The sequence below is a fragment of the Oncorhynchus nerka genome, linkage group LG6 (assembly GCF_034236695.1).
Source record: "Oncorhynchus nerka isolate Pitt River linkage group LG6, Oner_Uvic_2.0, whole genome shotgun sequence".
Taxonomy (NCBI): domain Eukaryota; kingdom Metazoa; phylum Chordata; class Actinopteri; order Salmoniformes; family Salmonidae; genus Oncorhynchus; species Oncorhynchus nerka.
The window spans coordinates 57269725-57290724 of NC_088401.1; the positions used below are offsets into that span (position 1 = coordinate 57269725).

The 21000-nt window shown below is 43.5% G+C and overlaps 1 protein-coding gene across 1 annotated transcript; it reads left to right on the forward strand.

The window, feature by feature from the left end:
* The first annotated feature begins 9645 nt into the window (after positions 1-9645).
* LOC115130052 (smoothelin-like protein 1) lies at positions 9646-13882 on the forward strand. The gene is made up of 6 exons (XM_029660830.2): positions 9646-10546; positions 11627-12031; positions 12088-12659; positions 12774-12888; positions 12977-13128; positions 13225-13882. The coding sequence occupies exons 1-6, from the start codon at positions 10418-10420 to the stop codon at positions 13574-13576; spliced, it is 1725 nt and encodes a 574-aa protein (XP_029516690.2). The 5' UTR covers positions 9646-10417; the 3' UTR covers positions 13577-13882.
* The last annotated feature ends 7118 nt before the right edge of the window (positions 13883-21000 follow it).

Genomic DNA, 21000 nt, shown 5'->3' on the forward strand with positions numbered 1-21000 from the left:
ATTCTTTATACACACGGGAAAAAATTCAGCAGCATTGCAGTTCTTAACACAAACCTGGCATCTACTACCATACTCTGTTCAATGGCACTTAAATATTTTGTCCTTCTTTCCTATTCACCCTCTGAATGGCACACATACCAAATTCATGTCTCAACTGTCTCAAGGCTTAAAAAATATTATTTAATTTGTCTCCTAGCTGAGTGCCTCCTGTGATGGAGGGGCAGTCAGCAGAAAATACAGAGCATAGGCGTTGGTAATCTTCTCTAGTTGCACCGTGATTGGCTCAGTGTTCTGTCACTCATGGGGACATACATCACCACAGAATCTACAGAGAGAGCTAGGCAGCTGCCATAGACCCATCCAAGAAGGCTCAAGATCATTGGCCACAGATAAAATTATGTCAAATCACGTTATATCTACTGTAGTTTGATTGGACTGATCATGTCAACATCGTACTTTCAAAATATTAGCTAGCAAGCTAGACAAGCAGTCATCGTCATAATTCACGTCGACAATCTACTGGCAAATCCTTTTCAATCCTTGTCATATGAAGAGAAATTATAGATCAAATGTATTGGTGCTCATCGGCCATTGGACTTAAACATTACACAAGAAGTTGGAAATCGCAAATTCATCAATTAGTGGTTTGGAAGGAATCAGTGGCTAACTGCAAAAGTTGCAAAGCAATCACTATTTTGCTTCCCCTGCCTTCTATTCAGTGGAGAGGGTGTGTGGCCCAAGTCTCAGTTTAAAGGTCTCTTTTCCAAGCTTAAAAGGATAAACATACACACGCAACACCATGGGCAAGGAAAAGGTTGACTACATTGGCCATGCTGTCAATCCAGCATGACTTCATACTTTTTCAAAACAACTAGAAACTCAAGACTGGGAAATTTCAGACTTCAGTGAGTTCAAGACAACTGGGAACTTGGAAAAAAATGAGCTCCGACTGGGAAAATACGTTTTGAATGGTCATCCAACACGGAATTCCAAGTCAGGAACTCGGGCCTCTCTCTAGAGCTCCGACCTGATGATCACTGACGTCATGATTTAACCTTGTTTTTTTCCTGAGTTCCCAGTTGTCTTGAAAGCACCATAAATCCAGAGAATGCCAGACTTTGATGACAAAATTTGCCCACAAGAAAGACCACCTTCCTGTTCAAGTGATCACAGCACAACAAGGTGAATTCAAAAATGTCTTGTATGCTGCTGCATAAGTTAAGTAATATACCAGGGAGATATGTATACTGTAGCTAAGAAAGTAATACTAAGTGTATGTTGTGTAGTAAGCTGTTATTAGCCCATGTGCCTCACCCTAGTAATTTGGTCCCTTTCCCCCTCATAACTTAGCCTACTGTTTTGACTTGGTGGTGCACATGTAGCCTATAGCCTTTTTTAGATAAATCCAATCACCAAATATTGTAAGAACTTTAATTGTCTGCTTATATTCCCCCTTTATTTATCCTACAGTTCTGACTTGGTGTACAGGGAGAATACTGTAAGAACGGACCATGTTCTGAATTCATTTCAAAATTGCTGAACAAATAGTTATATTGACTACATCCGTCTTAGCTCGCTCATTAATGTCATAATCGAAGTTACAGATTGCCTCTTATCCACTCATCGTTCCCTTATGCCATAGTTTGTAGATCTCAATTGTCAGTAGAAACTACATTTGTTTAAGCAAGTCAGCCATATCAGCTACAGTGCATTCAGAAAGTATTCAGACCCCTTGACCTTTTCCACACTTTGTTACGTTACAGCCTTATTCTAAAATTGATTAAATAAAACAATCTACACACAATACCACATAATGACAATGTGAAAACACTTTTTTAGAAATTCTTGCCAATGTATTCAAAAGAAAAAACAGAAATACCTTATTTACATAATATTCAGACCCTTTGCTATAAGACTTGAGCTCAGGTGCATCCTGTTTCCATTGATTATCCTTGAGATGTTTCTACAACTTGATTGGAGTCCACCTGTGTTAAATTAAATTGATTGGACATGATTTGGAAAGGCACACACCTGTTGTATGTGCATCATTCTTAAATGGAAGAAGTTTGGAACCACCAAGACACTTCCTAGAGCTGCCTGTCCTGGCCAAACTGAGCAATCAGGGGAGAAGGGCTCTGACAGAGCTCCAGAGTTCCTCTGTGGAGATGGGAGAACCTTCCAGAAGGACAACCATCTCTGCAGCACTCCACCAATCAGGCCTTTATGGTAGAGTGGCCAGACGGAAGACACTCCTCAGTAAAAGGCACATGACAGCCCGCTTTGAGTTTGCCAAAAGGCACCTGAAGGACTCAGACTCTGGTCTGACGAAACCAAGACTGAACTCTTTGGCCTGAATGCCATGCGTCACGTCTGGAGAAAGCCTGGCACCATCCCTACGGTGAAGCATGGTGGTGGCAGCATCATGCTGCTTGGATGTTTTTGAAGCGATATGGTCTGGGAGACTAGTCAGGATTGAGGGAAAGAGCAAAGTACAGAGAGATCCTTGATGAAAACCTGTTCCAGAGTGCTCAGTACCTCAGACTGGGGTGAAGGTTCACCTTCCAACAGGACTATGACCCTAAGCACACAGCCAAGACAACGCAGAATTGGCTTCGGGATAAGTCTCTGAATGTCCTTGAGTGGCCCAGCCAGAGCCCAAACTTGATCAAACATCTCTGGAGAGACCTGAAAATGGCTTTGCAGTGAAGCTCCCCATCCAACCTGACAGAGCTTGAGAGGATCTGGAGAGAAGAATGAGAGAAACTCCATATATACAGGTGCACCAGTCTTTTAGCTTCATATACAAGAAGACTCAAGGCTTTAAACGCTGCCAATGGTGCTTCAACAAAGTAGTGAGTATAGGGTCTGAATACCGTCGTAAATATCATATTTCAGTCTTATTTTTTAAATATAAATTTGCAAACATTTAAAAAAAATCTGTGTTTGCTTTGTCATTATGGGGCAATGTGTGCAGATTGACGAGGGGGAAAATGATTTAATGCATTTTAGAATAAGGCTATGACGTAACAAAATATGGAAAACGTTACGGGCTTTGAACACTTCCCGAATGCACTGTATGTTTTTTAAAAAGGCAGTTAACGAGGCTGAATGAACTGTTTCGCTGCCAGACAAGGCTCAGCTGATTGCCAAGTGTAACGGTGGTAAGGATTGACTCCATAGTGCTGAAAAGAAATCTCTGCTGTTGGGACAGCTTTATGTAGACCCTAATAGTTTGTGGGCACCGTTTGTCACTGTTATAGTGCAATTAATGTGTTATTTAATGTTGTGTTGTGTAGTGGCTTTGCTGGTATGCATACCACATCATCCAAATCCAGACAGCTGATGTTCTGATAGAGCTGCAAAATCTGTATCCTATAAATCAGCTGGGCTAGATAATCTGGACCCTCTCTTCCTAAAATTATCTGCCGCCATTGTTGAAACCCCTATCACTAGTCTGTTCAACCTTTCTTTTGTATCGTCTGAGATTCCTAAAGATTGGAAAGCAGCCACGGTCATTCCCCTCTTCAAAGGGGGAAACACGCTAGACCAAAACTGTTACAGACCTATATCCATCCTGCCCTGCCTTTCTAAAGTCTTTGAAAGCCAAGTGAACAAACAGATCACTGACCATTTCAAATCCCACCGTACCTTCTCCCCTATGCAATCCGGTTTCAGAGCTGGTCACGGGTGCACCTCAGCCACGCTCAAAGTCCTAAACGGTATCATAACCGCCATCGATAAAAGACAGTACTGTGCAGCCGTCTTCATCGACTTGGCCACGGCTTTCAACTCTGTCAATCACTGCCATAAAACACTCCTTCTGTAGCCACCAACTGCTCTTAAATGCTAGTAAAATGAAATGCATGCTCTTCAACCGATCGCTGCCTGTACCCGCCCGCCCGACTAGCATCACTACTCTGGACGGTTCTGACTTAGAATATGTGGACAACTAGAAATACCTAGGTGTCTGGCTAGACTGTAAACTCTCCTTCCAGACTCACATTAAGCATCTCCAATCTAAAATTAAATATTAGAATCGGCTTCCTATTTCGTAAGAACGCCTCCTTCACTCATGGTGCCAAACATACCCTCGTAAAACTGACTATCCTACCAATCCTTGACTTTGGCGATGTCATTTACAAAATAGCCTCCAACACTCTACTCAGCAAATTGGATGCCGTCTATCGCCATTTTGTCACCAAAGCCCCATACACTACCCACCACTGCAACCTGTATGCTCTTGTTGGCTGGTCCTCGCTACATATTCGCCAGGTTTCCTCCAGACGTGATGCTTCAGGCCAAAGAGTTCAATCTTGGTTTCGTCAGACCAGAGTCTGAGTCCTTCAGGTCATCTATAAGTCTCTGCTAGGTAAAGCTCCGTCCGCCTTATCTCAGCTCATTGGTCACCATAGCAACACCCACCCGTAGCACAAGCCAACACCTCCTTTGGCTGGCTTTCTTTCCAGTCCTCTGCTGCCAATGACTGGAACGAATTGCAAAAATCACTGGAGTTGGAGACTTATATCTCCCTCACTAACTTTAAGCATCAGCTGTCAGAGCAGCTTACCAATCGCTGCAGCTGTACACAGCCCATCTGTAAATAGCCCATCCATCCAACTACCTACCTCATCCCCATATTTGTTTTTTCTCTTTCTGCTCTTTTGCATACCAGTATTTCTGCACATCCTCATCTGCACAGTGTTAATTTGCTAAATTGTAATTACTTCACGACTATGGCCTATTTATTGCCTTACCTCCTTACTTCATTTGCACACACTGTATACAGATTTTTCTATTGTGTTATTGACTGCACGTTTATTTATCCCATGTGTAACTCTGTTGTTGTTTTTGCCGCACTGCTTTGCATTATCTTTACCAGATCGAAGTTGTAAATGAGAACTTGTTCTCAACTGGCCTACCTGGTTAAATAAAGGTGAAATAAAAAAAGACATGTTTTTTGTGTTTGCCCCACCATGATTTACATTCTAACATTGCCACTGAATAAGACTAGATAATAATACTGACTAGAGAGTGGAAGCATACCTCAATAAAACTTTTAGAGCTTTTTATGTCTCCATTTTGGATTGGTCAGGGTTTGATTTGGGTGGGCATTCTATGTTCTTATACATATACATGATTTTGTATTTCTTTGTTTTGGCCGGGTATGGTTCTCAATCAGGGACAGCTGTCTATCGTTGTCTCTGATTGGGAACCATAATTAGGTAGCGTTATTTTCTGTTTAGTGTTTTGCACCTTACAGGACTGTTTCGGTTTCGGTTATTCTCTTTGTTATTTTCGTTTAGTGTTCAGTGTAAATAAAAAGCAATGAATAGTTACCACGCTGCGCTTTGGTGCGATTCCTCTTCAGACGCCGAAAACCGTTACAACTTTAATAACTTTAATTATGAAGTTCATATGAATGCAACAGGATTTACGTGTTGCTTGCTCATCCCCCTTTGCTTTGGCAAGTTTCTTTTTTAAGCCCATGACGTAACGTTAGCTAGCTAGTTAGATAACTATGGATATTTAGCTTGCTAGCTTATGGACTTTTAGCGGGTTAATGTCTTTTCGCTATCTAGCTAACGCTAGCTAAGTTAAAGCTGCTATATGTAACTTTTTGGGTGACCTGAACAAATTCACATAAAAATGTGTGTTATGGATCTGTCATTCTCATTTAAAGCAAGTCTAAGAGCGGTAGATCATTTCTATGTGTACAAATCAGGTCCAGAGTCTGTGATGATCCCACAACGGTGACAGAGATAATACACTGTCAAATTAAGTAACTGCTTCCACAGGCTTTTTTTGTTTACTCAACTTTTTGGACAGTGTTACCTGAATTTAACAATTTTAGTTTGGCCAACTTACCTCCAACATGGGAAAATGGAGGAAAAATTCATTCAATTTGAAATGATTTGTTTGCTCAATTTGTCTCATATGTTCAATTTATTGCCAAAAAAGGCTGTGTAACTAGTTACACGCATATACACACACACACACACACACACACACACACACACACACACACACACACACACACACACACACACACACACACACACACACACACAGTGCTTTTAACCTACAATGTTTTCAAAGTACATATTTGATACACGTTGACATACATGATTACATTGTGCATGTTCATTTATACAGTAATTAGTATTCAACATGTCCTCACCTGGGATTTAAACTCACAACCTCTTGGTTCACAGCATTCCAATCTTGATGAGATCTGTATTTAAAACATTTACACAGTGGTGAAAAGTAAAAAAGTAGAAATATTTAAAGGTATTACTTAAGTAAATCACTTTTGGGGGTATCTGTAGCCTACTTTAATTTATATATTTTTGTCAATTTGTACTTTTATTCCACTACATTTCTAAAGAAAATATGTACTTTGTACTCCCATACATTTTCCCTGACACCCAAAAGTACTAGTTACATTTCGAAGGCTCAGGCAGGACAGCAATATGGTACAATTCACAGACCTGTCAATATAATACGTTGTCATCCTTACTGCCTCTGATCTGGCGGACTTACTAAACACAAATGCTGCATTTATAAATAATGCCTGAGTGTTGGAGTGTGCCCCTGGCTGTCCGTAAATTAAAAAACAAGAAAATTGTGCCATCTGGCACACTTACTTTTACTTCCTACTTTTACTAGAGTATGACAATTGAGAACCTTTTCCTCCACTGTACTTAAGTAAATTTAAAACCAGATACTTTTAGACTTTTACTCAAGTAGTATTTTACTGGGTGACTTTTACTTGAGTCATTTTCTATTAAGGTATCTTTGCTTTTACTCTACTTTTTCCAACACTGCGTTTACATTTGACACTTTAGTCATTTAGCAGGTACTCTTATCCAGAGCAACTTACAGTTAGTACCTAGTGGTTAGAGCATTGAGCCAGTTACCGAAAGGTTGCTGGATCGAATCCCTGAGCTGACAAGGTAAAAATCTGTCTTTCTGCCCCTGAACAAGGCAGTTAACCCATTGTTCCCTGGTAGGTTGTCATTGTAAATAAGAATTTGTTCTTAACTGACTTGCCTAGTTAAATGAAAGTTAAAACCTGTTGGGGCTAGCCCTGAATACTGCCCCTTCTGGAGGAATTCGGCACCCATATAAACCATGATACATTTTTGTCAAAAGTTGCTAATATATGCATATAAAAATTATTATCGAATAGGAAACACTCTAAAGCTTATAAAACCGTTTAAATTTTGTCTCTATGTAAAGCAGAAGTCTCAGGGCATGCATTCTCCCAAAGTCTCTCTTGTAATGGAAAAAGTTGCCACCACTTTGACGTCATCGTATACACACTTCCCAAGCAGTTATAACCATGGAAACAGTTTCTACGTCTTCAGCGTGAAGCCTGCTTTCGATGAGGCGTGTAACTGTGAGAATCGCGCGCTCACGAGACGTTCAGCGTGCCCAAACGTCCCGGTGACGCAAAAAAAAAGTTTCACCAATGGGAGCTGGGAAATTTCTCTCTCTTTCCCTCAGGATGGACTGAACAACGTGTGTTTCTCTGAACGCCCTCACGATTGCTGTAGACCTTTATAACATGTTAAGGCTTAATTATAAACATAGTTTGACAAGTTTACTCGAAATATAATATATACTTTCGACGTTTTGGTGCGCATCCACTTGAAATTTGCATACATTTCGACCGAAAAGTGTCTAGTTTGAGAACGGAAAGACACAGACTTGAAAACTGAACGCTAACTTGGTGAGTATTAACCCTTCCAGGTCTTCTGAAGGAAGAACAGCCATGGTAAGGGAATATTTATGTCTTCATTTTGGGTTTCTGTCGACTCCAAGATAGAGGAGTCAGTATGCTAAATGGGAGCGCCGACTCTCTATTATAGCCTAGTGAACGCCAAATGTAACGTTAAAAATAATTGTAACATAGCGATTGCATTTAGAAGAAGTTTATCTTGCCATACATATGTAAAACATGCATATTTAGTCAAAGTTTATGATGTGTATTCCTTGTTAGCTGACGTTATCTGCCGGAGCTATTTTATTTCTCCTGACATTGCAGTAGCATTTTTTGAACGATGCATAATTGTAAACAGAGATTTATGGATATATATTGCATATTATTGAAAAAAAAATGAATGTACTGTGTAACATGTTATATTACTGTCATCTGATGAAGATTTCAAAAGGTTAGTGAAATGATTTTTCTTTTAATCCTGCGTTTGTTGATTGCATATTTTTTCCTACTTGGCTAAGCTAATGAGGTATGTATGCAGTGGTGGTTGGACATAAATATGTGCTATGTTTTCGCCGTAAAACATTTTAGAAATCTGACTTGCTGGGTAGATAAATAACTTCTTTATCTTTCATTTGAGCCATTTTTCAAGCGATTCTGTGGAGGTTAAATATTTTTAGGATTATTTCTTGCGTTCCCTGCGCCACATTACAGCTCAGGGGGGATGGGGGGTGATCCCAAAGGGGATCATGTGTCCCCATCACGTTAAATAAATAAAAACATCTTATGATAGCTAGGTGAGACAACCACATATTAAATATACAGGAAACGAACATTCCATTTAGGCCAAACAATGAATATATATAATTTTGCCCCTAAAACTATTTTACTTCACTAAAATGTACCTACAATCTATAAATTAAAACATCTGAGAAAAGTAATATTTTACACACACATGAAGGTACCAATATATATATTTTTTTCACCTTTATTTAACCAGGTAGGCATGATGAGAACAAGTTCTCATTTACAACTGTGACCTATGAGCAATCATTTCTGATGAAAAACAAAAAATCATCAGGAAGTGGATCTTCCAGCAAGACAATAACCCCAATCGCTAATCAAAATCCACAAAGAAATGGTTACCCATAAAATCAACATTTTGCAATGGCCATCTTAGTCTCCGGGCTGGAACCCCATTGAAAACCTGTGGATGGAATTGAAAAGGCCAGTCCATGAGCGCAGATGAAGGATATCAAAGATCTGGAAAGATTCTGCATGGGGGAATGGTCTAAGATCCCTCCCAACGTGTTCTCCAATCTCATAATTTGTTGGGGTGTGTTGTTACCCTCCCAAGAATAGAGTGCTGAAGTAATACTTTTGACCCTTATCTTTTTTAGATTTTTCTCTGAGAAATTGTATTAGTATGTAATAATATAACTTTCTATTTGATTATGGACCCCACTGTATATTGGTACGAATCTGGTTGGACATTAGCATTCTGCTGAGAGAGAGAGAGAGAGCGAGAGAGAGAGAGAGCGAGAGAGAGAGAGAGAGAGAGAGAGCGAGAGAGAGAGAGAGAGAGAGAGAGAGAGAGAGAGAGAGAGAGAGAGAGAGAGAGAGAGAGAGAGAGGATGATTACTTTACAACACACTCAGACACAGCTTGGTATTCTGTTGTGTTGAAGGCCAGGGTGAATATTCACATCTTACTGATTCACTGGTCGCTGCAGTTTATTAACACTGTATTGAGAGCCAGAAAAACAGAAAGAGAGAGAGAGAGGTGTTAAGACAAACAGGACAGACAGAAGTGGACACTGACTTAATAGAGAGAGAGAGAAAGCAGGACACAGTGACCACAGCGAACCCAGAGGGCTATAGGTACCACACAAGGTAAGGGCTGCACCTCTCCTACCACTCAACTCACACGCTTTTATCAACATCAAAGATTCACTGCATGTGTACGTGGAAGTGTTGGTCTCTGTATGTCTTGGTCTCCATGTATGTGTGTTGAACTGTGAACTGTATTGATTGTTACTATTTCTGTTAACTCTTATATCTGAATGACTGCATTTACTTTGAGATTAAATAGGCCATTAGGGTCCTTGGGATCAGGGTAAGAATTCAATTTAATTTGAGTCCCAACTATGCAAATCTGTTTGCTAGGGCTTGACTTGAGAATATAATATAATATGAGTGTGTATGTGTGTGTGAGTATGTTTGTGTGTGTCTGTCTGTCTATGTATATGTTTATTTGCACACACGTATACATGTGTGTACTTATGCATGTTTGTGTGTGTATGTGTCTGTGTACCCATGGTTTCCAGAGCAGATGCAGCTGTCCGGGCTGTTGGACTGTGCCGATGTCACTAGCTCTATTTCTGGAACCTGTGTTGTTCTGCAGGTCAGATAAAGTGACTTGGAATCCTAGTGAAGGCAGGAGGGGGGCAGGGGGCACTCACTAACCACACACATGAGAGCACTGACAGAGAGATATAGACAGACAGAGACAGAGCGGTAAAGAGAGAGAGAGAGAAAGAGAGCAAAAGAGAGGGAGAGAGAGAGAGAGAGCGAGAGAGATTTCTGCCTAGAACTTTGAGGCTACACTGATTGATGGAATGGACGTTGAATAAACATAGATATTGAATGATCAGGAGCAATTCAATAACCTTGGAAAGGAAGAGTCTGATTTGACTTGATGTTTCAGAAGAAGTTGGGCAAACAGACAAAGGAAGTCCATCAAACCATGGACGATGTATCACTCCACCAGGAGGATTCTGGGAACGATGCAACAGCCAACCAGATAGAGGACAACAACAACAATCAGGTGTGTGTGTTGATGAAGGAAACACCCAAAAACAGATACAGACAACCCCAAGACAATATGCATACAGAGACAAACCTCAACCACCTACAGACAAACAAATACACACTTTTTTCAAGAAACAAAAACACATACAACATCAGCCATGTAACTTTACCATGAGGTGGCAGAGTTGTATTTGCGATGTGGTCCAATGTAGTATTTGGAGCGAAGATAGTGGGAGGGGTTGGTGGTGGTCATGGCTGGGCAACACCTGTTCCTGTGCCAAATTCTGGCACAGGAATGTTGCTGCCTTTCTCTCTCAACACACACACACACACACACACACACACACACACACACACACACGTCCATCCTATTTTCACTGATGAGTCACTACCCTGAAACATGACCAGGAGTGACACCTGGGACAGTCCCTCAAGTGCACTGACCTAACATAAATCCAACATACTGTATTATCTGCAACGTTATATATCTTAAAAGTAGGTTGAATATTTGCATGACATAAAAACAACATAAACATGTAATATGTTTCAGTTGTGACTTATTAAAGTCATGGAACATTATGATAGTCATGTGTAATATTACAGCCATAAACAACTCTGTACAACTCTGTACATGTGTTCTGAGTGTAACAGTATAGACTTTACGTCCGTCCCCTCGCCCCGACCTGGGCGCAAACCAGGAACGCTCTGCACACAGGCAACAGTCACCCTCGAAGCATCGTTACCCATCACTCCAAAAGCAGCGGCCCTTGCAGAGCAAGGGGAACCACTACTTCAAGGTCTCAGAGCGAGTGACGTCACCGATTGAAACGCCACTAGCGCGCACCACCGCTAAATAACTAGCCATTTCGCATCGGCTACATGAGCACCAAAGTAACTATGGGGATTCCCTAGAGTGAAGCAGACAAATTTCCTAGTTTAGTACTTAACTATGTATAATGTCACTTTACATAGTCTCTCCCCTCAACAACTGATATAAAATCAGGTCTCTGACAACAGTTATGTCCTATAACCCTAACCAAAACTACCTCAAGTGCTCAGAATTGCCAATTGTAATCTTATCTGGTTTGTCTCTCAGACAGAGAGAGAGGCTCCAGTCCAGGAGTGTGACCCCCCGAAGAGAGAGCACCTGGCGGAGGACACAGTGGAAGGTCATAGGGTCAAGTCAGGGGCTAATAGGGCGAAAACTCCAGAACAGGCAACAGGGGCTAGCATTGAAAACATAGAGGAGTCTCAGCCTGTAACCGACGCCAATGAGGTTAATGGTGAAGAGACTTGTAAGGGTGAGGAAGGGCCGTGTCATGGTGCAGACACCGGAGAAACAGAAGACCCCAAATTGGTGAAAGGAGAGGGGGAAAGTGAGATGGAGGAGCACAAGAATGGAAAGGGGCAAGAGGTGGTCAAGAATGGAGAGATTGAGAAAAAGAAAGAGGAGCTGAAAGAGGACAAAGAGAAGGGGGGAGAAAAGAAAGAGGGGAAGGGGGGAAAATAGAAAAGAGAAAAGGAGATGAAGAGAAGAGGAAAGACAGAAAAATAAAGGCAGGGAAGGGAGAGGCAAGGAAGGGAGAGGCAGGGAAGGGAGAGGCAGGGAAGGGAGAGGCAGGGAAGGGAGAGGCAGGGATGGGAGAGGCAGGGAAGGGAGTGGCAGGGAAGGGAGAGGCAGGGAAGGGAGAGGCAGGGAAGGGAGAGGCAGGGATGGGAGAGGCAGGGAAGGGAGTGGCAGGGAAGGGAGTGGCAGGGAAGGGAGAGGCAGGGAAGGGAGAGGCAGGGAAGGGAGTGGCAGGGAAGGGAGTGGCAGGGAAGGGAGAGGCAGGGAAGGGAGAGGAAGGGGAGGGAGAGGGAGGGGAGGCAGAGGCAGAGGAAGGGAAGGCACCAGAGAACAAGAGCAAACCAGTAAAAGAAAAGGAAGGGGCGGGAGGAGGAAAGGTTCAAGAGAAAAGCAAGGAGGTGGAGAAGCAAGGGAAGACCAAAAGAAAGAGTGTCTTGAATCCCACCGCCTCTACCTCATCCTCTGCAGCCCCCTCTGTGATCCGACCCCGGAACTCTGCCCGCTCTGCCCGGATGTCCAGAAAAAATGACATCATAGCAAAGTTCCAGCAAAATGCACCTGAGTAAGTTATGACATGTATAATGTGTTCCAATGTGTATAATTAAATATATAATCTGTATTAATATAACAACATTCTAATGGGGAGAGTTATATTTGTCTTTTGACTTATTTTAAGGACACCGGTTGTCCGCAACTTCAAACTTCAGAGATCATCTATGGCTGTGGCAAGTGGGGCATCAATCAAACAGAAAGTGCTTTCATGGTGTGCCAACAAAACACGCAACTATGAGGTGAGGGGATGGTCATGGTCATGCACAAGAGACATAAGAAGTGACATCTGGGGAACCATAACCCTGCTTGCCACCCTCTCTTTCCCAGGGCGTTTCCATAGAGAACTTCTCATCTTCATGGTGTGATGGGCTGGCGTTCTGTGCACTCATCCATCGCTTCTTCCCAGATGCTTTTGACTTCTCAGCCCTGAACGCATCTGAGAAAGAGAAGAACTTCACCCTGGCCTTCAACACAGCAGAGTACGAAGCTGTATGTGTGTGTGTGTGTTTGTGTCTGAGTGTGTGTGTTGTAAAGTAATCATCCTCTCTCTCTCTCTCTCTCTGTCTCTCTCTCAGGACCATGGCTGACTGCTACCCCCTGTTGGAGGTTGGTGATATGCTCCTGATGGGGAACAGACCAGATCCTATGTGTGTGTTCACCTATGTCCAGGCTCTCTGTCATCACCTCTCCAAAATAGAGGAGAAGAAGGACAAGGAAGAAAAGGAGAAGAAGGACACAGCAGAGGAAAAGAAGAGTGAAAAGATGACCGACGGAGAGGTAGAAACCACTACAGAGAAGAAAGAGGAGGAGAGTGTGGGGGGGGAGAACAAAGGAAAAGATGGGAAAGAGAAAGAGAGCTCAGCGGTGGAGGGAGAGAAAGAGAAAGAGGAAAGAGAAGTTGTAGTGTTAGTTGAAGGGCAGGCTTAAGCTTACGCTAAAGATACATTGAAAAGACCAAAGGAGAGAGATTCAGAAAGACTTAAGCTACATCATGAAGTAGAGTCTTACAGTGTTCAACACGATTGTGTGTGTAGCGTATATGAGCATCATTTCTTAAAGAGTGACACATTACTACTGTGTATTCAAAAGCTGGCTTTGTGAAGGTTTGGAATTATGCTCAGATTCCAACAATGTGTGTCAATTGTAACCTGTTGTGATATTTTAAACATGATTTAACATGCTGTGTTTTGGAACTTTGCGCAGAGGAACATTAAACGTCAATGTGTATTATAATGTATTCTTTTGATTTATTCTTCAGACAGACCACCCATGTATACTACCGTTCAAAAGTTTGGGGTCACTTTGAAATGTCCTTTTTTTTTGTCCGTTAAAATAACATCAAATTGATCAGAAATACAGTGTGGACATTGTTAATGTTGTAAATAACTATTGTAGTTGGAAACGGATGATTTTTTATGGAATCTACATAGGCGTACAGAGGCCCATTATCAGCAACCATCACTCCTGTGTTCCAATGACACGTTGTGTTAGCTAATCCAAGTTTATCATTTTAAAAGGCTAATTGATCATTAGAAAACCCTTTTGCAATCATGTTAGCACAGCTGAAAACTGTTGTTTTTATTAAATAAGCAATTAAACTGGCCTTCTTTAGACTAGTTGGGTATCTGGAGCATTAGCATTTGTGGGTTCGATTACAGGCTCAAAATGGCCAGAAACAAAGTCCTTTCTTCTGAAACACAGTCTATTTTTGTTCTGAGAAATGAAGGCTACTCCATGCGAAAAATAGCCATGAAACTGAAGATCTCGTACAACGCAATTTACTACTCCCTTCACAGAACAACGCAAACCGGCTCTAACCAGAATAGAAAGAGGAGTGGGAGGCCCTGGTGCACAACTGAGCAAGAGGACAAGTAGATTAGAGTGTGTAGTTTGAGAAACAGATGCCTCACAAGTCCTCAACTGGCAGCTTCATTAAATAGTACCCGCAAAACACCAGTCTCAACGTCAACAGTGAAGAGGCAACTCTGGGATGCTGGCCTTCTAGGCAGAGTTCCTCTGTCCAGTGTCTATGTTCTTTTGCCCATCTTAATCTTTTCTTTTAATTGGCTAGTTTGAGATATGGCTTTTTCTTTGCAACTCTTTGCAAGCTATGGATCTTTTCATTGAGACCACACTAAATAGCCAATAGACACACTTGATAATGCGCACCCAGCAGAGAATCAGAGATGAGGGGCGGCATCGGGCACACATCCATATATAGCCTAATAAGTAACTTACATAAAACACTGAGAAATATAGAAATTCAATCAAATATAAATTACATGAATTCTATTGTGTAGTTTCTGTGTCTTTATGTTTTATGTACCGTCTTTTTAAGCACATGACCAAATGAATTTCCCCCTGGTGGGATAATAAAGTTGATCTGAATCTGAATCTACTCCGCTGGACTAGATAAAACATGTAAAAAACTCCCCATGACTGAAATTGAACAAGCATGACCTTCCCCCATTTTCCTCCAGGTAGCAATCCTGTAAAGTTCGATCCTTCCCTAATATGATGATAACAATGTAGACTGTGTAGAGGTTAGCAGTTATGGTATGTATGGCTTGGATATTTCTTTTAGAAAGGGTCACAGACAGTTGTTGTGTTGTGCACTGAAGTCGATTCTGCTGCAAACATTTCTTAAACAGAAGCAAATGTAACGACATGTGGATGGACCTACCTCAATTTGTCCAATAGAAACTCTCGTTCCTTTTTGCAACTGTGTGGACAAATGATTACACCCCAGATAAGCTAGGTGCTGGCAAGACTGCAAGGCTCCAATTTGGATGCATGCAATTTTTCTGTAGCCTTTGGGGCCAATGCAGGCACAGATAATTAATCCATGAATAGCGGTAGCATTAATCTCACCATCGTTGTTTTTACAATGAGAAAGTGACTAAAAACCACGTTCCTTTTTTAATGGAAGGATTTGTATGGAAAGCCAAGTGAAGCCAACATTAAATGGATACTTATGTAAATGAGGTATTTTACATTTTTTTAAATAAATTTGCAAACATTTCTAAAAACCTGTTTTCGCTTTGTCATTATGGGTTATTGTGTGTAGATTTCTGAGGATAATTTTTTATTTAACCCATTTTAGGATAAGGCTAGAACGTAACAAAATGTGGAAAAAGGCAAGTGGTCTGAATACTTTCCAAAGGCACTGTAGTATATGTTTGTGTGTCAGATATTACCTACGCTACCATCGACGACTGTCGGTGAGCAGACAAGAGGTGAGGCTGGAGGTGAGGTCTTTGCCAGAGCCCATGGACATTATTAAATGCATCTAAGAAGCAGAAAATAAGCAACAAATAATGTCAGTTTACATACATTATGTTTCACAATTGGGTTCTCAAATGTATCAAAGTAATGAAGTGGGTTACCTTCTGTATTTGTACCAATGATGAGCCTGTGAAAGCTGTTGCCACTGACAGGTGAAGGTTGCTGGCCGGATACTCGCCAATATGTGGCTGACTAATCCATTCATAGGAATGCTCACAGTGAGGGCATGTCTGCACGAAGCTGATGACGGCCCCCTTCCTGGTCTTCTCTATGCTGCATGTTCGGCTGCAAACTGGACATCTCTTGAACAACTGCAGCAGGCAATCTTATGAAGTGGTGTTGACTGGGAGGGCCTGTGACAGGGTGATATAATAGACAGCCAAGTGATAAATTGCATTTTGTTCTAAAGAAAGGACCAAGCTTTTTGCTAACGCACTTCACAACCAAAATACATCTACTAGCTGTATCTGGTTGGCTGAGGCTACTATTTTATCAAGCCGGGTATATTTTTATAAAACTTTTCACATTTCATAGAACACAATGTGCCTGTTGTTGTTGATGAAGCCATCTGTGTCATCAGGGCCTTAACTAGGGTCACTATCAGAGACCTCATGTTCTTTTCATAAGAATCGATCTTGACTCTGGCAACAATAGAGATGTCACAAGGGTCCTTGTGTTGCATGGCACACTTTTATTCTGAGGTCTTGCCTGACAAGCTGTGAAAATATTGAACAGTGAATGAAATTATTTTTGGAGGTTGCTAAACCATTGCAATCACATTGCTGGACATGTTATGATACCCACCTTTGCTCCTTCTGGTAGGTCCCGGCATCCGTTCAAGACCAGAGCATCAGTCTGGCACCTAACTGTGCAGTTTGTTTAACAGAAAAACAGGGTCAATGATTGTCATCATCCCTCAATTATAAACATACTGTAGCTCGAGAAATAACATAATCTCGTTTGTAAACTAATTCTATGCTTTACAGACTGACTGCCTCCAGATTTGATTAGATTCAGGCCGGTGACGCCATTACACTATGCAACTAACTGTGACGTGTTTTGATATGGCCCTGGGTTGGTTTGAGTTTGTTGCTGCTAGTTAGTACACTGTTGTAGTAAGACATGAGTTAGCTTGTACCACCATAGCTGCATCCAATATTTATTTGTGCCCTAGACATGGGTGGCACCTTGGAGTCTAATGTGACTGTTTCGTCTAAATTACACAAATGTAGTGGCATGGAAATACTATGACAATTCTAAAGTAGGCCAATAATTTGTAGGAAACAATTTTGCAATATGATGCCGTCAACATTTACTTAAGAGAGATGGCAATGTTGCCATGACTGTTACTAGCAAAGTTGGTCAAAAATAGATATTGTTACTTCCTCAGATCTCTAGTAACACATTATACTCAATATTATGTTACTTTATCTCTAGTAGCCCATTATACATTTGTGTTACATCACAAATTCCTCCTCTACAGTGTTCTATTCATACAGGGGTTTGAAGATTCACTCTAGTGTTCTATTGAAAAGAATATTCAGGAATAGTAATTTCTCCTTTATATAGCCCTTCTTACATCAGCTGATATCTCAAAGTGCTGTTGTTACGGTTTTCTTTCTCCTCTTCCTCTGAAGAGGAGGTGTAGCAGGGATCGGACCAAAATGCAGCGTGGTTATTATGATACATGTTTAATAAAAGATAAACACGAACAATACAAAACAATAAACGTAACGTGAAAACCTAAACAGCCTATTCTGGTGCAAACTAACACAGAGACAGGAACAATCACCCATGAAACACTCAAAGAATATGGCTGCCTAAATATGGTTCCCAATCAGAGACAACGATAAACACCTGCCTCTGATTGAGAACCACTCCAGGCAGCCATAGACTATTCTAAACCACCCCACTAACCACAATCCCATGACCTACAAAAACCCCAAGACAAAACACACCACATAAATAACCCATGTCACACCCTGGCCTGACCAAAATAATAAAGAAAATACTAAGACCAGAGCGTGACAGAACCCCCCCCCCCAAGGTGCGGACTCCCGGCCGCACACCTAAACCCATAGGGGAGGGTCCGGGTGGGTGTCTGTCCACGGTGGCGGCTCCAGCGTGGGACGTGGACCCCACTTCAACAAAGTCTTAGTCAGCATGCACCGCATCCTTAAATTGGCAACCCTCGCCGCCAACCTTGGCCTAGTAAACCTAACCAAGGGCCCCACTGGACTGAGGGGCAGCTCCGGACTGAGGGACCGCTCGGGACTGAGGTAGCTCGGGACAGCTCGGGACTGAGGGGAAGCTCAGGCAGGTTGATGGCTCTGGCAGGTTGATGGCTCTGGCAGGTTGATGGCTCTGGCAGATCCTGGCTGGCTGGTGGTTCTGGCAGATCCTGGCTGACTGGTGGTTCCGGCAGATCCTGGCTGACTGGCAGATCCTGGCTGAATGGCGGATCTGGAAGATCCTGGCTGACTGGCGGATCCTGGCAGACTGACGGCTCTGGCTGCTCCATGCTGACTGGCGGCTCTGGCTGCTCCATGCTGACTGGCGGCTCTGGCTGCTCCATGCTGACTGGCGGCTCTGGCTGCTCCTTGCAGACTGGCGGCTCTGGCGGCTCCTTGCAGACTGGCGGCTCTGGCGGCTCCTTGCAGACTGGCAGCTCTGGCAGCTCCTTGCAGACTGGCGGTTCTGGCGGCTCCTTGCAGACTGGCAGCTCTGGCGGCTCCTTGCAGACTGGCAGCTCCTTGCAGACTGGCAGCTCCTTGCAGACTGGCAGCTCCTTGCAGACTGACAGCTCTGGCAGCGCTGAACAGGCGGGAGACTCCGGCAGCGCTGTAGAGGAGGAAGGCTCCGGCAGCGCTGAACAGGCGGGAGACTCCGGCAGCGCTGAACAGGCGGGAGACTCCGGCAGCGCTGGAGAGGAGTAAGGCTCCGGCAGCGCTGGACAGGCGGGAGACTCCGGCAGCGCTGAAGAGGAGGAAGGCTCTGGCAGCGCTGGACAAGGGGGAGACTCCGGCAGCGATGGAGAGGAGGAAGGCTCTGGCAGCGCTGGACAGGCGAAGCGCACTGTAGGCCTGGTGCGTGGTGCTGGCACTGGTGATACTGGGCCGAGGACACGCACAGGAAGCCTGGTGCGGGGAGCTGCCACCGGAGGGCTGGTGCGTGGAGGTGGTACTGGATAGACCGGACCGTGCAGGCGCACTGGAGCTCTTGAGCACCGAGCCTGCCCAACCTTACCTGGTTGAATGCTCCCGGTCGCCCTGCCAGTGCGGCAAGGTGGAATAGCCCGCACTGGGCTATGCAGGCGAACCGGGGACACAGTGCGCAAAGCTGGTGCCATGTAAGCCGGCCCAAGGAGACGCACTGGAGACCAGATGCGTAGAGCCGGCTTCATGACACTTGGCTCGATGCTTACTCTGGCCCGGCCGTTACGAGGAGCTGGTATGTACCGCACCGGGCTATGCACCCGCACTGAAGACACCGTGCGCTCCACCACATAACACGGTGCCTGCCCAGTCTTTCTAGCCCCCCGGTAAGCACAGGAAGTTAGCGCAGGTCTCCTACCTGGCGTCGCCATACTCCCTGTGTGCCCCCGCCACAAGAAACTTTTGGGGCTGACTCTCGGGCTTCCATCCGCGTCGCCTTGCTGCCTCCTCATACCAGCGCCTCTCCGCTTTCGCCGCCTCCAGCTCTTCTTTGGGGCGGCGATATTCTCCAGGCTGAGCCCAGGGTCCTTTTCCATCCAACTCATCCTCCCATGTCCAGTACTCCTCGCGCTGCTCCTGCTGCCGCTGCCTGTCACCACGCCGCTTGGTCCTGTTGTGGTGGGTGATTCTGTAACGGGATTCTTCCGTCGAAGGAGAGGTGGACCAATACGCAGCGTGGTTGAAGTTCATGGTTTTTTAATAACACTATTAAAACTATACATGAACAAACTACAAAACAATAAATGTGAAAACCTGAAACCAGTCCCGTGTGGTACAAACACTGACACAGGAGACAATCACCCACAAAACCCAACACCAAACAGGCTACCTAAATATGGTTCCCAATCAGAGACAATGACTAAACACCTGCCTCTGATTGAGAACCACTCCAGGCAGCCATAGACTATTCTAAACAACCCCACTAACCACAATCCCATGACCTACAAAAACCCCAAGACAAAACACACCACATAAATAACCCATGTCACACCCTGGCCTGACCAAAATAATAAAGAAAACACAAAATACTAAGACCAGGGTGTGACAGCTGTACAGAAACCCAGCTTAAAACCCCAAACAGCAAGCAATGCAGGTGTAGAAGTACGGTGGCTAGGAAAAACTCCCTAGAAAGGCCAGAACCAAGGAAGAAACCTAGAAAGGAACCAGGCTATGAGGGGTGGTCAGTCCTCTTCTGGCTGTGCCGGGTGGAGATTATAACAGAACATGGCCAAGATGTTCAAATGTTCATAAATGACCAGCATGGTCAAATAATAATAATCACAGTAGTTGTCAAGGGTGCAACAGGTCAGCACCTCAGGAGTAAATGTCTGTTGGCTTTTCATAGCCGATCATTGAGAGTATCTCTACCGCTCCTGCTGTCTCTAGAGAGTTGAAAACAGCAGGTCTGGTACAGGTAGCACGTCTGGTGAACATGTCAGGGTTCCATACCGCAGGCAGATGGACTGGGGAGAGCAAGGAGTCATCACGCCAGGTAGTCACGAGGCATGGTCCTACTAGGGCTCAGACTTAGAGAGAGCATACTTAAATTCACACAGGACACCGGATAAGACAGGAGAAATACTCCAGATATAACAGACTGACCGTAGCCCCCCGACACAAACTACTGCAGCATAAATACTGGAGGCTGACTCAGGACAACTGAGCTTTGGAGGAATATGCAGATTTAAAGAGGAGTCTGTAATTTGCTTTCTAATGATCATGATCTTTTCCTCAAAGAAGTTCATGAATTCATCACTGCTGAAGTGAAAGCCATCCTCTCTTGGGGAATGCTGCTTTTTAGTTAGCTTTGCGACAATATCAAAAATAAACTTTGGATTGTTCTTATTTTCC

Excerpts from the sequence above, each read along its gene's own strand:
- LOC115130052 (XM_029660830.2), top strand. The coding sequence starts at position 10,418 with ATGTTTCAGAAGAAGTTGGGCAAACAGACAAAGGAAGTCCATCAAACC. Across the intron at positions 12,032-12,087 it reads AAAAGAAAGAGGGGAAGGGG|GCAGGGAAGGGAGAGGCAAG; the intron begins GGAAAATAGAAA and ends AGAAAAATAAAG. Across the intron at positions 13,129-13,224 it reads CTGGCCTTCAACACAGCAGA|GACCATGGCTGACTGCTACC; the intron begins GTACGAAGCTGT and ends TCTCTCTCTCAG.